The sequence below is a fragment of the Solea solea genome, chromosome 16 (assembly GCF_958295425.1).
Source record: "Solea solea chromosome 16, fSolSol10.1, whole genome shotgun sequence".
Lineage (NCBI taxonomy): Eukaryota > Metazoa > Chordata > Actinopteri > Pleuronectiformes > Soleidae > Solea > Solea solea.
The window spans coordinates 15,461,844-15,478,397 of NC_081149.1; the positions used below are offsets into that span (position 1 = coordinate 15,461,844).

The following is a 16,554-nucleotide window of genomic DNA, read 5'->3' on the forward strand; positions in this document are numbered from 1 at the left end:
AGAAGTTAACGTGAACCTCTGACCGACTAACGAATGGGATCAAGTTCCTCTTCAGTTTCTCTGTCATTAGTTGCATGTTGTCTCTCTGCCTCAAAACTTGTATAAACATGGATATGTCGCTGTTGACTTTGACTCAGCCGTTGGTTTGACTGTTTCCACAACCTGCTTCTCTTCTTCCACTACCTTCCTCGGGTGAAAGCGCTCTCACTTCCCGGGACATTGGTGTGAGGCTGTGCCCGGCAGACAGAGCAGAGATGTCGGGGAGCGGCGGTTCGATTGACGGTCTCCTCTCTTATGAAACGCTGGTTCATGCCATGGCAGGTGCAGCGGTGAGCGCAGATAAAGGCTGTATCATAACAGCATCACGATAGAACCCTTTTATTTTGTAGATCCGTCGATTCTGATAATTATCGTGAAGAATGTCGTTGTATACGTAAATAATGACAGTTGCTCCTGAGTACAATTAATCGATTACCAAATGAATCGTCAACTGTTATGATAATAATCGTTTTGAGGGTTTTTTCATTATTAAAACATTTTTTTCAGATTTTCAGCTTCTTAGGGTGAATATTTTCTGTTTTCTTTGCTCCATATAACACATAAATCACTAAAACGGAATCATTTTGGATTTTGGTCAGAACAAGTCAATCATTTCCAGGTTCGAAAAACAACAATCAATATTTTCTGACTTCTTTATGGACCAAGCGATTTCTCGATTAATCGAGAAAAATAATCGACAGGTTAAGCAATTATGAAAATAATCGTTAATTGCAGCCCTAGTGAAACCAGATCTTTGTAGTTTTTTCCTTTCTTATGAGTGTAAAACAGGCCATTAGCGATAATATTTCACGTGAATGACATGCAAATTTTTGGTTTTCACTTTAAAATATTCACCAAAAATAAGTATTGCACATCATGACTAACATGTTTTTGTAACAGCAATACGTTTTGGAACATGGCAAATGTTAGTCATGTTTGTGAGATTTTGCAAACCTTTTCCGTGCACAGAAAATATACACATATATATTTTCTGAAAGCTTAGAGATACTGACCAAATGAAGTACACATAGCGAATGCAGCATGTTTATTTTATAAAATCTAAAAACTAATTTAAAGTGTATTGTAACAATTATCATTTTGGTCACGATAGTCATGACAGGAATAATGTTTTTGAAGTCAGTAGTTTGGATTATTTTTGTCCATGTAAACACAGACATTTTTGCTTTGTCCTTAAGGGGAGTGTGACCGCCATGACCGTCTTTTTTCCTTTGGACACGGCCAAAAGCCGACTGCAGGGTGAGTCTTATCATCTCGGACAGAGGTTACCTGATAGCAGCTACTCTAAACACATGGCGTAGAGGGTTATACGTTCAAGATAACATGAAATCACTACAACGGCAGTTCATTATAAATCATTCTAACAGTTTAAGGTGTTGTCCACATATTAAGTATAGTGCCATGATAAAGATAAGATAAGACCTGAGCTCATTAGAAGAAGATCAAGATATCATTAATTGTACCTGAGTCCATACACATAAGCTAAACACTGAAATTACCAGCCATGTTGTTCAAATCAGATCTTACATTAATTACAGATTGGATTTGATAGATCACATTCTTAATTAAAAGTGTTCTGCAACTGAATTTGTCCTCTAAATCGTGAAGATAAGGTGAGATAAGATGTATCTTTATTGATCCCCTAAAGAGAAAATAAAGATGTCAACACAGATGAGTGAGATTTAGCTCAAAGAAGCAGTTTAACACGGATCGGTCTGTGTATTTCTTTCTGAACTGAATGGATTTCAGTTGGTTAGTTTAAATGTGAAACACTTGTTGATATTCTGCTCCTGAAATGTGGTATATCTTGTTCTGTAGAGATCTCTAGAGTAGCCTTAGGTCTATAAATGATGAAAGTCTCAAAGCTCAGGCTGAAACAACCTTGACGGCCTCACCGGTGTTATTTATTAAGATCCTATAGACGTTACCCTAAGGCAAAGTAAACGTCATTTGAATCTTTTTACATCACAATGACAATTGAAGTTGACATTTGACCATTTACCTCGTTTTCTTTTCTTTTTTTTCCCTCCTTAGTGGATGAGAAGCGAAAGGCAAAGACCACACCCGTCATCCTGGCTGAAATAGTGAAAGAAGAAGGCCTGTAAGTAGAGTTATTTGCCACACTTTAACAGCAGCAGATATTTATGACGAGTAAGATCTGTCAGCGTCAGTTTACCCTCTGCAAATGAATAGGCAACAATGATAAAGCCTTATTTTCTGACATTATCGTAACTGCTGACTACTTACTGAGTTGTAGCATAATGATGTTCCCGCACTGAACTCTCCTAATTCAAATGGCACTTCACCACTTCTCTCAGTCAGTCTCTGTACAGAGGCTGGTTCCCGGTCATCTCCAGCCTTTGCTGCTCCAACTTTGTCTACTTCTACACCTTCAACACGCTGAAGAAGCTGATGGCTGCTGGTCCAGGAAAGTCCGGACCTGGCAAAGACCTGCTCATGGGGATCGTAGCAGGTAAACATGCATACAGTTGAACTCATTTACACTGTAAGTTCACTGTTCACACTTCCTTTACTCGTACATCAGTGCTTCTTTTGCTTATATTTCACTTCTTTACATCATGTGTTTCATTCATCATATGTTAGGACTGCATTGCCACCAAGTAGTACAGTGCAACAACTTTATTACAGTGCACCTTTTGGGTTAACAATAATTAGTAATATTAGTTTTTCCTTTTCAAACAGTGCATCATTACTCAGAGTGTGTGTGAATGGCCTTTTCTTGTCAAAGAAATGGTCCAAAACTGCTTATAATAACACTGAAGCAAGAGAAGAGGTGTCATTGAATCAGGAAATGGTTGCAACCTTTGTATTTAAAAATCATTTCAGCTCTATTTTACTACTTTACATCCCTTTTTATGGGCTTCCTTTAGTGCCACCTGTCATGTGCGTAGGGCTGGGGGTGTCAATGCTTTAATTTGTTTATTTATTGTTTATTTATTGTTTATTTTTGCAGAGTTAGTTGCTGCTAATTTGCATCTGTGCTCTCTGGACAGGTAGGCAAGACGACAAAAACAAAAACAGTACTACAGATGTCCGTAACGATAAATACAGTCTAGTTCGCAACAGTAAACATTACTTAGCATGAATATATATATATATATATATATATATATATATATATATATATATATATATATATATATAATAGACAAGTTAAGAAAAGAGGTTTAAAGTTAAATTCGCCCCGGGGTGATCAGAAAGTCGTTCCAGGATGACAGGGCAGCATATTATTTAAAAAGCAATAGCAGACAATAGCAGAAAAGCAGTAAGAACTATAAATCAAAACATTTTGATACTAGCTAAAACGGAAGAATTTTACCGTAATTGTGTAATGTAATGCTTTGTTAAAAGGGATTTGATAAAATGGGTATTGAAAAAAGTATAATTCAAGAAGAGTTAGTGTAATCTGATAATCTGTTGTTTACGCAGGAGTGGTGAACGTGGTCCTGACCACTCCCATGTGGGTGGTCAACACTCGACTGAAGCTGCAAGGGGTGAAGTTCCGAAATGAAGATCTCCACCAGACGCACTACAGGGGCATATTTGGTGCGTGTGATGTAAATACTCACTTTAGACTTTTTGTTTTTGTGCAGCTGTGAAAGCCTGATGTGTTTGGCGTTTCCCTCTCAGATGCTTTCTCACAGATCATTTCCAACGAGGGAGTACGAACTCTGTGGAACGGCACTCTGCCCTCGCTCATCCTCGTCCTCAACCCGGCTGTACAGTTCATGTTCTACGAAGCCATGAAGAGGAAAGCGGGCAAAGGAGGGAGGAAGGTGAAGGGGCACGATAAAAATACGAATATGACATTACTACAGTTGTGTCGCATTTACACGTAGCACTGTAAAATTTTCGGGACAAAAAAAAACTTTATCCTGTAGTGTGAGGGATTAACAGATGCGTTGTTATCGTAATTGGACGCATCAGAGTCTTCTCCATTTCAAATCAATTGGGGCATGTTGACCGGGAAACGGATGTTGCGTAGTTTTGTTTAGAACCGTAACCGCAGTTACTGTCGATAGCAATTTAAAAAACAACACAAATAGTGGCCAAAGAAGCATTAATATAACATACATCAATTGACATTTTAAGAGCTAAATCCATGTATTTGCACAGACTATTACCAAATGTTGCTTTTTATAAACTGCCAAGAGAACAACCACTTTCATTTTAAATATAAAAACACAGTCATTGTCAAATAAAACAGCCATTTAAAAGGGTCGGCCACGAGTGAATAAAATCTCTGGTCTCTTACCACAGATCTCCTCAGCACAGATCTTTCTCATCGGAGCTATCGCCAAGGCCGTTGCCACGACAGCGACGTATCCTCTTCAGACCATTCAAGCCATCCTGAGGGTAAATATTATCTTGTGTCAAAGTTCACCTTTTTGTTTGTTATGACGTACTTTTTTGTGTAACATTAGCACGAGCTACATAAGAACCTCCTTTAAAACCTACTATAGTATATTTCAGAGCAGGCAGACGTGACAGATGCTGTGAAATAAGAGTGTGTCCCGTGTTTTGTCATCAGTTCGGTCAGTACAAAGGCGACGGAGAGGGCGGCGTGACTGGAAGCCTCTCAAACATTTTCTCCATGTTCATGGAGAGGGTTAAGTGAGTTGCAGCTGCACAGATACATTCACTGACGACGACGACGAGATATGATGATTAGTCTATGAGCTTGTTCTCTTCTCTACATCCAGGAGGAATGGTGTCCTCGGTTTGTACAAAGGCCTGGAGGCCAAGCTGCTGCAGACGGTGCTGACGGCCGCCCTCATGTTTGTCGTGTACGAGAAGATCACTGCGGCTACGTTCAAAGTCATGGGTCTAAGTAAGAAATTGAAGCAGTGAACACGCACCTATTCCAGCACCAGTGCAGGATTAATGCATTTGTTCATCGAGCTTTCTTAACGCAGGCATGTAAAATGTAAAAAAAAAAAAAAAGGGATGGAATCAATGCCTTTAATGCTACATACCTCTCTTTCTCTCCCTCTGTCTCATTTTTTAACATTTAACTTGGCTCCACTTGTGCAGACTCACCTTGATTATATCTCCCAGCATCGTGTTCTCACAGGAGCTGAAATTGTCAATTGTAGCTTTTCAACTTTTGATGCCTGAACCACATACTTGCTGAGAATGTCTGTAATTCCTGACATGGACCAGTCTGTGTGTCTGCTAAACCTTTACAGGAGAAGCAGTGCTGCTAATAACTTTAACTTTAATTTGCACAATTTTACAGAGATTAATTCACCTATGATTGTAATAAGTAGATAAACATTCTGCCTCATGTGCCATTACATGTTTTGTAAAGAAAACTTTTGGAAAGAGTTGCCTGTTAAGCTGAACGCCACTCTTGACTCGGTCCACACCTTGTTATTAACGTCTGTCCTGAGTGATCCTATCAATCAAACATGTCATTCAAATGAGAATGACAATTAGATATTTATATAAAATTGTTCAGCCCTAATTTAAATAAAGGGCGGGGAAGCCCAAATCCGATCACAGGTGGTCACAAGAGACGCATTTTAATGTCAGGCACGTACGCTGTCTGCATATAATAGGATTAGTGAGAACAGATGTTATGGGGGGCCTTAAAATCCCAAGGTTTTCCTCCACATCATTTGGTGCTTCAAAATGTGACACATCCACTTCCAATAACCACTCATTTTAGTTTTTGCATTCAGTACATCAAGCATAAGAAAACCTCAGGAAAGAAGCAACAATTACTTTCATCATCAATGCATCTGACAGTGGATTGCTTCAATGACTGGTCAGTTTACATTATGTAATAGGATAAAGTGGGAAAAGCTGCATAATTATATATATATATACATATATCTATATATATTATGTATCTATATATATTTTGGATCATTTTCTGCTAGATAAAGGTTCAGTTCCAGATTCACCTGAGCATTACCATATGACACCTATCAAAATATGAATGACTCTGTATCCTATCACGAGCGTCAGCAAGTCAATGCATAGATTTTTCTCTTCACATGTTATATATGTTAGAAAAATAGTGGTTCAGTGGCCACATCATTGTACCTTCAAGGCCAAGTAAATGAAGTCAAACTACTTTGTTATACTTGTTGTTTCACAGAAAACAAGGGAAACAATCACATTTGTTTTTTTATAAAGTGTCAAAACCAAATCGGTTAATTTTCTGACATATTTGATTACTTTTCGTTACAGTTGTAGAGAACTGTTTGGTTTCTGTGGGGGCGTTACTAAAACTGCATATCAGCGACATACACTGCAACTCTCTTGTTTAGTTCAAGTACAACAAATGTCAACATAAAAAATACTGGAGACACTCCAGGGATTTTTGGGGTGTGAACCAAGAAAATAGTCTGGTTTATAACCCTATTTAAATTCGCAATAACTCATTATCTGCAAATGTACCTGTGGATTCTGTGATTTCTTTTTTTTTGTGCCTCATTCTCTCGGCAAGGAAGCGATCTTAAAGGATGTGACCAACAAGGCACACACTCATGTGTAGCCTTTATTTTTTTCACTGGATCATTCCTCATACACTCCGTCTTCCAGTTAACTGTGCTATTAATTTGATTTGATGTTTTTTGCAAGATAACAAATGAAATGTGAAATTACCGTTAGGTGATGTAATGTAAACAATGGGATCATTTGAATTGAATGTGTGTGTAAAATCTGTATTTTTTTTCCAGGATAAAAATGTTTGTTTTAACGATTATATTAAGGTTAATATAAATGTAACTAGGAATGATACTGCAGTAAGTGTCTTAATGGCATCACAAAAACAGTACAGTACAGTCTGTTGTTTTCATCATTGTACTGGTCAGTATTTTTCCTCACTGGTGTCTACCATTGTTTATCTCATTGTCCCATTAATAGTGAAAAGTAGTCAGGACTTGTTTTATTTAACAGTACTTGTTGATCACTGTCCTCTTTCTGAGTCAGTGAGTGGATGTTTACTCAGCCACAGTTGATCCACTAGTGCTGCTGCTGTGGTCTCATCATTTTTTTGTTAATGTGGTTGGTGTACGTGTTTGATTCATTACGAGAGGTGCTTTAAACATCACGTGTAGGCGATACACAGTCTTTTTGACTCTTTATTGTATTAATCAGTGACATTGCTGCAAAAATTTACCAAAAACTTACATGATTTGTTTTCTAGATTTAAAATCCTCTGCCATTAAATGAGCCTGGGTTTGACTCAAGTATCTCCTGACAACTGTACAGCCACTAAAAGATAAAATGTAAAGTGTAATGTTCCTTTTTCTAATTCAGTTCATCAACTAAAACCTTCCCTAACCTCTGTTTCTATTACAAGATATGAACGGTCTGTATTTTTATGCGTGGAGAGCAGACTGTGAACAGATCTGTGACGCGTCTTGAGGCGTTGTGAAGTTGTGAATGAGAAGTCACTGTCATCGCTTTCATGTTTTGTCTTCACATTTTACATGGAAATACTTTGTAACTGCTGATGCAGCACTTACTTGAAGTCATCTTCCATTTATGTACATTACATTTTTAATCTATTTCTAACGTTGTTAAAATCGACATATTACGGAGCCCCGGTCATGAACAAAAAAACCTCTAATTTGTGGAAATAATAGTACTATTATTAGTCCCATGAATCTCCTTGAGAGCTGCGTAAGCAAAAAGGGTGGACTGAAGCTGCATGATGGACGGAGATAGTGTTGATTGAGTTTTACTTTAGTTTGGGAATGAGTTACAAAAATATTCACAAAAGCCTAACATTGGAAGGAATCATTATTACCAAATTATTACACAAATGAGTATTTTGTGCGCACGTTATTCCTATTTCGTAGTCATGTCTGGGGCTCCATAACCTATCACTGTTTGGGGGGTGGATTTAAATTCATTTAATAACCAGGGAATAAAAAAGTTTGAGAAACTACTGATACCACTGCTGTGATTTCTTTTGATCGGTGAATCGTGCGAGTCACACATGTAAAATTGTGCACATGTCAAATGCTTGGTAATATTTTGGTAAAGGACCCTCCATTGGAGGCAACATACAGTATATCAACAGTCCTAGTTGACCAGTAAATCAGGTCTGATGGCGTGAGTCTCCACTACCGGTCATCCCCTCAATGTACCACTGTGGCAGGAATGAATAGTGGGAGTCTCTGTGGACAGAGAAGGTCACATCTCTGCGTGGCTCCCAGGAGAACAGGTACACCACACTGGAAGAGGAAACGGTGACTCACTAATTAACAACATCTGGGTACTAAAAAAAAAATACACTGAAAGTAACCACTTATTAACAACTGTACCATCGTAACTCACCCTGGATTGTCTTCAGTAGCCACGTGCTTCACAAAAGACAAGAAATCACAGCAAAAGTTCATACAGACGGTCGGCTTCCAGCAGTTGTATTCATTCTGTTCAGAGAGAAAACAGAGGCATTTTCTTAGGTTAGTTTCTTTACTCAATAAACTACTAGACTATTAAGTCTAAAGTCGTGCTTATTTTATTTTTGAGGTTGTATGCTCTGTATGGTGCTGTGAGTGAAATGCGAATACATCTTATTTAATTGTGCTACCACTGTAGGCACTGACAGAAAAGGTACAGAGTTAAATAAAGATATTAAATGATTATCTTCACTTTGTGGCGATTAAAAATTACACTATCGTCTCTAGAGCCACACCACAGACGTGACTAACATAGATCAAATATAAATGAGTTTGAGTAGTTCTTGCACCTTGATGAGATGAGAAATCTTGGAGACGTGAAACGTCTCCAGAGACACAACGACTCCTTCGTGATCCCGAAAACCTGCAACAACGCGAGGGACTCCGGGAAGGAACGACTGTGCCCACCACTTCAGCAGCTTGAACCTACGGACCACACAAATGAGAAACATTCGCTTTCAGAAAGCTTGAGTTTGGGGTTCTATCACATGCAGCGTCTAATGACACAGGAAAGCAAATGCTGGTAATCCAGTGCCTTGGTTTTTGATTATTCTTCCCCATTTGAAGGCATTAGGTCAGCGAAGTATGGGCCGTGTGATGGTTAAAAGGTTATTAAATATAAATTAAATGCATATGTTTTTAATTTAAGTTTTAAGTTGCTGTAAAATATGAACAACAGATTACAAGAAAAACCTATAAGGAATAAAACAAATCAAATGGTGTTTAGTGTACAATCATAACTTAAAATAACATAAAATAAACAACTGAAATAATTTTATTTTCAATTTCTGCCAAATGAAAATCAATTCACCAAAGTTTTACACACTGGACCTTTAATTCAGTGACTGCAGTAACTTTGCAGTCATCTCAGCAGCTCCCAGGTTTTTTAGTTGCTTAATAACGAGAGCGCAACTCCACAAGCTTCCATGGTTTTTCTTTTTTACTGCGTCATCCTTCACCTGTGGAAGTTGCTGCGCTGTTTGGGCGTGCAGATCTCCGCGGAGGTCTTCAGCTCGACGTAGCAGGCAGGAGGCGCCGGAGCGTCGGGGTCTTTGTCCCGACAGTCCACCTCACCAGAGAACAGCAGTCTGTGATCTGCGAGCCGAGTCTGCACCACCGTGCAGAAGGCCTCGTTGGTGTTGACCACTCCACTTGGGTCAGGTAAACTGTGGGGGTCATCTGCACGGGTGAATACAGATTATGTGTTATCATCAGATTATCACCTTCATTATCATATCATCATTGCTGCAAAAGAAGTGTACATATGGAACAATGAAACTATGTATAAACAGGTATACCTGCACACGTGTACTGTTCAAACTTGTAACCCCAGTACATCATCTCTTCATGCCTCTCAGTCCGGTTCTCTTGTTCCCTGCGAGCAGCTTCTGTTTCCAGCTCACTGATGTAAAGCGTGCCTCTAAACTTGGTGACGGCCAACAACCAGCCCTCTCGTGTCTCGTAGGGAGTGGTCAGCAGCTTTGTCAGGTGACCCCGCCATGTCACAAAGTCAGCATCTAAAGCACTGGGAGGAAGAGTGGTCACAGAACACAAAAGAGTGAATGTTGGAAATTCATAATTAATCCCAATTATGAATTTCCACCATTCATAATTGGGATTATCAACAAGTGATGATTTGAAAATGCTGTTAAACTCACAAACGTTCAGTCCAATAGTGTTTTTGTAACATCACACCACGTTTGAAACACGTTTTATAACATAAGAAATATTCTTGTAATACCACATTTTGTAAAACGTATTTATATTAACTTAAAATATTGTTGTAACATTTATACTCCACCCAACGGAGTGAGAGTGAAGTATTGTTTTTGGTGGCTCTGTCTGTGTGTGCTTAGAATTTGTGATAGACACACGGTGCTCAAGAATTTTGACCCTGATGTGGATTTTAACACACAACCTTCCGATCTGGAGTGAAGTCTGCCTTGTTTGGGAATTCACTGTAATTAATGTTTCTGTGACATCATATAATTTTGTAACATGTTTTTTAGGGATGCACGACATTATGATACGATTATTACGATATCGGCAGATATTGGCTTTAAAATGTATTATCGGATATCGGCAAACACACCACGATCTGCCAATATGACTAATGACTACAACAACAGTGGGCTAAATAGGCCACTACCTCTTTGACTTTGATATTGGTGCCCTCTACAACTATTTTAATTACGCCTATTTATTTTGCTCAATGAAGAAAATGTATAGCTACATCTGCTGCAATATGAATATGAAAAATATTGTGTTAAACCTGACAGAAGACTAAATGACCTCTGCAGTTGGGTGCAGGGAAAAACGTAAATATATAAATCAGTATTGGTATCAGTTACCAGCCCAAGCACTCCTGATATATCGGCATTTCGGATATCATCAAAACGTCCAAATATCATGTGTCCCTCCACATTTTTTATGCGTTGTTACATTAGTCGATCTGCTTCCTCTATATCCATAAGATTTCATAAAAATTAACATTTTATGAATGCTAATGATACAAACCAAATGGAGGTAGAGAGAATATGGACAACCAACACAATATTAATAATATTGTGAATTGCGCTTACTTATTTTGTTGAAGACAATAAATCATAACAGAAAACTGTACTGTTGGTCCCTACCAGTCTGTGCACTTACCGTGACGAGGCTGTGGTCGCACTTGAGTTATGCTTTGATCTGTTGGCTACAATCCAGGACAGGATGTGATCCAACTTCTCTTTAACACCGTCGTCTCTCTTCACGTAACGGTGCTTGTATCCATCCCTCAGGTCAAAGTTAGGACTTCTATCAGGTTCCACATAGTACCTCATCTGTCTTCTATCGTTGAAGAATCTCCGCTCAGAGTCGAGGGAAAAACATCCTACTTCGACAGGCTGTTTGTACACAGGAAAGTCTCTTTCATAAAGCTCCCGTCTGGTGCTCAAACTCCGGGAGCTGACAGGGTTTTGAGTTGACCCAGACTGATGGTGGTGGTGATGGTGGTGGTGGGGGTTTAATTTTAAGTGTTTGTTCTCGTCGGTACTTCTCCAGCTGTCATCTCTTTCTCTCTTGTATGCAGACTGGTGGTGGCGGTAGCTGGAGGTGGGATTGTGGAGTCGGTGGTGGTCCATTGTTGCCTTATGTGTAGAAGAGCAATGAAAATAGTGATGATTCAGTTGTTTTTGATTGTCACAAAGTAATCATCACTGATGGTCACTGAAGAGGCAGAGCTATTGTGTAGTTTGCAGAATTGCACTCTATATGTAAGACCGTGGTCCATTTGAAGTGATTGTTCAGGTTTATGTTCAGGTAAGTGTGGTTGTATGAGGTATTGATAGTCTATCAACAGTGACAAGACAAGAAAAGGTCCCCTAACAAAAGCTAAGCCCACTCAGCCTAGTGTCAAAGGGTGAGCCCCAGGGTTCCATTTTGGGACCACTGCTGTTTTCAATATATGTAAAAAGTCTCTACAAGAGGGGTCTCAAACTCAAATAACCTGTGGGCCACTGACGGTCTCGTCTGGTCAGTAGGGGGCCAGTCAAGTAAAAAAAAAGCCCAACAGTTGCGATGGATGTTATGAGCTCATATCATCAATATGGCGTATTAATTCCTTTTTTTATATGTACTCTATTGCCTCATGTGAGCTTTTCTGTCTTTTATCCATATTCTGTACAGCACTTTGGTCCACTGTGTTTGTTTTAAAGTTCTTTACAAATAAAGTTGGATTGGATCATTTCAAAATATAAGTGGTTGTTTTAATATGCAACCATAAAAAAAACATATCTATAATGCAAAATGTATCTATTCATTTAAAAATAAAAACATATAGAAATGACTCATTACAACTTGATATTGTTTGGATGGCAACATGAAATCGATGTGGGCGCTGGACCGCCAATTTGAGACCCCTGCTCTACAACAATTTATCAGATGCTATTTCTATGAAGATGACAGTCATCTACTCTTCCTCTTTTTCAGCATACAAGACTGAGGAATACCTGCAATCTGCCTTTGAAGTTATTTAGACCGACCTAACTGAACTTAAATTGGTATTAAATGGAGTAAACTAAACTAAATGAATTCAGTAAATTACATTATATTCTTCTGGCAAAGAACTACCATCTAACATTCCCAAGATCTCCACTACTCAAGGGGTTGAAATTTAAATGGTTCTGTTTGAGTTATTTTAACCTCTTCTTGTATGAAATAGATAATAGTGATATTTTATTGCAGTAGTAAACACCTAATTTAATCTGTTGTGAAAATTAAATTGTACTGCTTTTTGGGCTGCTGTGGCACTGGCATTTCTCTGCATATGCTGAACTACAGGTGGCTTTATTCAGCTTTGTATTAATTAAACCATTACATGATGGCCTCTGTAAATACACGTCAACATGTAAGTGTTGTTTGTCGTGTATCAATGTGCATGTTTAGTAAGTAAACAGATATGCATGCAACTTTACACTTAAATGAATATTTCCAAATCAAAAGCTGGAGTTTTAAAACGTAAATTACTAGTAAATATATGAAACCCTACCTTCTTCGACCAACAGACGCAGCTAAGCTAACCTCAAGTTTACATCGCCAAGTTAGCAACAACCGCAAACCGGACTTCGTGAATTGGCCAATACGAAATGTTTCTGCGTAGTTTTTGATAGGAATAGAACCGCAAAAGTGTTAACAGCCTGATAATGTCTGTTGTTTTCATAAAGTGAAAGCCTGTAATAACATGGTATGCTATCTCAAAACACTAACGCTGTTTCCGCAAGCAGTTTCTCATCCGGTCCGCAAGGTGGCAGCCGTGGCAACTTCTACTACCGATAACCAACAACAAGTAGCGAGTCTACTACAAAAACTCGACCCCAAAGCCATTTATATCACGTCACATAGAGATCCAAGGGCATCGTCACATAAAACGATAAAGGGTTTATTCGATTGTATTATTTTACTGAGGAGTTTGATGTTCCCACTCCAATATGGCGGGTGGCGATGACGATTTTTCTACCAGCTGTGAAACAGGAAGTCGGAATAAGAGTAGAAGAAGAATCGACAGACAAGAAGGGGAAGAAGAAGAAGAACGGTCGAACGATCGAACGATCAGCTGAGTTGTCTGTAAGAGTTCGACCAAAAACATGACTGAAAGGTGTTATTGTTGCCGCAAGTAGCAATCAGGTAAGAATATGAACTATTCTGACTGGTTAAATATCTGCTTATGTGTTCAGTGTTGTGTTATTTAGCAGTTAGCCGCGCAATAAGCAAACAAAAAAAGACTGAACTAGTGACACCTTTCAAATTTTGTATCACGGACGGAGCTTCCAAAACATCACAGGTGTGAGCCCCTTATAAGTTAAGATAAGGGTCTTTGTCTATTTACTTTATTTAATTTTTTTTAAGTCACGCGCAGACAGATATTTCTTATTTAATTTATATGAATGTGTGTTTAGTATGTGTCAACACAAATGTATCTGCATTTATCCGTGAATACCGAAATAAACTAACTAAAAAAGTTCAGTACAACTCCCGAAGACTAGATTTATACATTAGCGAGCATGTAGCACGACATTGACGTGGTAAAATGTAAATATATTTGTTATCACCAATGAATTATCTCCATGAAAATTGATAATGATTGAGGAGCCCAATGTTCTTGGTACAAGCAAATCAATAAAATATGAATTACACGTTGAGACATCAAATTTAATCATACTTGTTTTCATATATTTTATTTTAGGTTGTCCTCCGGGGACTAATAAATGAATTTGATGAATGTAAGAATTTGTATAGCCCCTTGTGAGACCCGTCTGCAAAACCTCCACAGACCACCAAACTTGAAACAACCCTTTAATTTTTGATATGTTTCTCTGTAGGTCTCCCCTGTGGTCAGTGTTGCCATACAAATATTTAGTCTGATCATCTGTCATTATTTTGTCTTCTAGTTATGAACAGGAAACGGGCTTTGATTTCAGACACTTTCAAAGTGAAGAAAAGAAGAAATGGCCCAGAGAAGTTTGGAGTTGTCTGTAATGGCAATGGTATGTGTGTGTGTGGCAGTATTTATCTTTCTCATTTGAGGATTATGTTCCTCTTTCAATTCACTTAAGTTACCTTCTTTATCGTCATCTCCAAAGGGCCAGTTGACGTCAAATCTAGCCTGCAGTACCTCATGACACTGTTTCCAAGGAAGCTCTTCAATGACGCCTTGCCTACAATTGTACTGAAGCATCAACTCTACAGCCTACACAATGACAAGACCTTAGTGGACAAGGAAGTGGTAAGATGGCTCTTAAGTCTCTTCAGAAAAAAAGCATATTCTTGTCATTGTTATGTTATGTTACATTGTTATGTGTCATGTTTGTGCTTCACAGAACAAACTGCGAGAACAAGCGGAACTGCTGATGTTCCAGCTCGGGTTCGATACAGAAGCTTTTGGGCTGACTTTCACTTCAGACTACAAGGCCAAAGTGCTGGCAGGACAAGAGGGCAAGGTGACGCGAGCAACGGTGGAAAGGTTCTTGGAGAAATTGTTGACTTCGTCGTGCACTGACCTGAGTTTCAGCAAAGAAAAAATGCTCCGGGAGTTCCTCTTCACCGACTCAGAGATAACGTATGAAAGATCCTCATCTTTATAAAAATGTTTATTTCATCACCCCACCCTTTAAGCAAGATCATTTGTTTCACAGTTGACCAGTTATCTACCAAAATCACAACATAAACAGTTCACTATTGATGTTAGGGTGTGTAAGTTATAAAAAAGCTTGAGCACATGCTTTATTTTCGCACCACCTAGGCAACTGGTGAAATCAGGGGTCCTGACAGTGAGGGACGCAGGCAGCTGGTGGCTCTCCATTCCAAACTCTGGCAAATTCACAAAGTACTTTATACAAGGTGAGCGTTGGAAAGTGTCAACGGTGCTTTACCTTGATGTCACATGTGATATGCTCAATTTGGAAAGATTTTTTTTTTTGACAATTCGGTATTAAATGGTGAGACTACCTCTCTGCCTTCTCCCGTTAGGCCGTAAAGCTGTCCTCGGTATGGTGAAGAAGTCCAAATATAGTGAAGTCCTGCAGGCAGAGTTGGAGGAGCGGCGGACCATTGCACAAGTGAAATTTAATATGAAATATCATATACATGATATTGTTGGTGCAGATCTGGTGGAAAGGTAACATCTGTTTGTTTATAGGCTGGATGCTAATGCAAAGGTGTTGGATTTATTTGTTTCCTAATTTGAGGTTTTCAGTAAATCAGAGTAAACCCCTATGGTAAATGAAAAGAACAGGTTGTTAGTGTAGCTGCTCTCTGATTTATGGTCCTCTCACCTTATTGAGGGGTTTTGTTACATGCTTGGACACAAAAGCAAACCAGCTCAATCCCTTAATACATCTAAACTGTGATAAAACATTTTTTTAATTTTAATCTCATTGCTGTGAATGGAAAATGGACCAATGTTATATTTTACCTGTGGAACCCTAGCCTATTTTTGCATCTTATTGTACTAAATAAACTCTGTTTTCTTTGCAGCATACCTACAACCTCAGGGGCATTGTTGCGATTTGTTGAATCGTGAGGAAGTGTGACCAGTCTGTCGTCAGCGGACCAGAGATTTGAAGGTGCACTAGCTGAACAAGGCTTGTGTTTGAGGACAGAGTAAATGAATGTAAGATTTTACATTTTGATTCTTTGCCAAATGGTGTATAAAAACCTTGTAGGTTTATGAATTGACATTATTTTTGACCTGACATTGTCAGGTTTTGATTTATGTTGTAATAAAGATTATTATTTCTTTCATTTGTGACTTATGATTTTTTGGAAGCATAAAAATATCAACACATCTGCCCTCTGTGTCAGGTTTGAATGAAGGCTTTACCTATTGCTGAGCTACACAGATATATACAAATAAAAGAAGGGGGCACTGTAGAGAGATAATTTAACTGTGTGTATTTTGCAGAGTTGCACTTACATATAGATGAGCAAAAAATAGAAACATCAAAATATAGTGACAGCATCAATGATTAACAGTTCCATGAATGAGAACACTTATCAGGTGAACTGTACTCTA

At 38.6% G+C, this 16,554-nt stretch overlaps 3 protein-coding genes across 3 annotated transcripts; 2 read left to right on the forward strand and 1 right to left on the reverse strand.

The window, feature by feature from the left end:
• The first annotated feature begins 15 nt into the window (after positions 1-15).
• Positions 16-7,984, forward strand: slc25a17l (solute carrier family 25 member 17-like). Its single transcript, XM_058652962.1, has 9 exons — positions 16-329; positions 1,236-1,296; positions 2,092-2,158; positions 2,376-2,530; positions 3,508-3,624; positions 3,709-3,854; positions 4,339-4,434; positions 4,610-4,692; positions 4,782-7,984. The coding sequence occupies exons 1-9, from the start codon at positions 255-257 to the stop codon at positions 4,927-4,929; spliced, it is 948 nt and encodes a 315-aa protein (XP_058508945.1). The 5' UTR covers positions 16-254; the 3' UTR covers positions 4,930-7,984.
• dxo (decapping exoribonuclease) lies at positions 7,159-13,256 on the reverse strand. Its single transcript, XM_058652960.1, has 7 exons — positions 13,033-13,256; positions 11,154-11,632; positions 9,800-10,026; positions 9,461-9,680; positions 8,792-8,927; positions 8,377-8,471; positions 7,159-8,273 (listed from the first exon to the last, which is right to left on the reverse strand). Exons 2-7 carry the CDS (start codon positions 11,624-11,626, stop codon positions 8,138-8,140), a joined length of 1,287 nt encoding a protein of 428 aa, XP_058508943.1. The 5' UTR covers positions 11,627-11,632; positions 13,033-13,256; the 3' UTR covers positions 7,159-8,137.
• Positions 13,257-13,491: 235 nt separating this feature from the next.
• LOC131475098 (serine/threonine-protein kinase 19-like) lies at positions 13,492-16,283 on the forward strand. Its single transcript, XM_058652963.1, has 7 exons — positions 13,492-13,667; positions 14,432-14,527; positions 14,624-14,766; positions 14,861-15,099; positions 15,283-15,380; positions 15,510-15,657; positions 16,017-16,283. Exons 2-7 carry the CDS (start codon positions 14,434-14,436, stop codon positions 16,060-16,062), a joined length of 768 nt encoding a protein of 255 aa, XP_058508946.1. The 5' UTR covers positions 13,492-13,667; positions 14,432-14,433; the 3' UTR covers positions 16,063-16,283.
• Positions 16,284-16,554: the final 271 nt, after the last annotated feature.

What these genes read in the sequence shown, in the direction of transcription:
- LOC131475098 (XM_058652963.1), top strand. Translation starts at nt 14,434, where the DNA reads ATGAACAGGAAACGGGCTTTGATTTCAGACACTTTCAAAGTGAAGAAA. An exon ending in AGTTGTCTGTAATGGCAATG is followed by an intron (nt 14,528 to 14,623) that starts GTATGTGTGTGT and finishes TCATCTCCAAAG; the next exon opens with GGCCAGTTGACGTCAAATCT. An exon ending in CCTTAGTGGACAAGGAAGTG is followed by an intron (nt 14,767 to 14,860) that starts GTAAGATGGCTC and finishes TGTGCTTCACAG; the next exon opens with AACAAACTGCGAGAACAAGC.
- dxo (XM_058652960.1), bottom strand. Translation starts at nt 11,626, where the DNA reads ATGGACCACCACCGACTCCACAATCCCACCTCCAGCTACCGCCACCAC. An exon ending in TGAACAGTACACGTGTGCAG is followed by an intron (nt 9,681 to 9,799) that starts GTATACCTGTTT and finishes TCACCCGTGCAG; the next exon opens with ATGACCCCCACAGTTTACCT. An exon ending in CAGCGCAGCAACTTCCACAG is followed by an intron (nt 8,928 to 9,460) that starts GTGAAGGATGAC and finishes TGTGGTCCGTAG; the next exon opens with GTTCAAGCTGCTGAAGTGGT.
- slc25a17l (XM_058652962.1), top strand. Translation starts at nt 255, where the DNA reads ATGTCGGGGAGCGGCGGTTCGATTGACGGTCTCCTCTCTTATGAAACG. An exon ending in ATGCCATGGCAGGTGCAGCG is followed by an intron (nt 330 to 1,235) that starts GTGAGCGCAGAT and finishes TTTGTCCTTAAG; the next exon opens with GGGAGTGTGACCGCCATGAC. An exon ending in ATGTTCATGGAGAGGGTTAA is followed by an intron (nt 4,693 to 4,781) that starts GTGAGTTGCAGC and finishes CTCTACATCCAG; the next exon opens with GAGGAATGGTGTCCTCGGTT.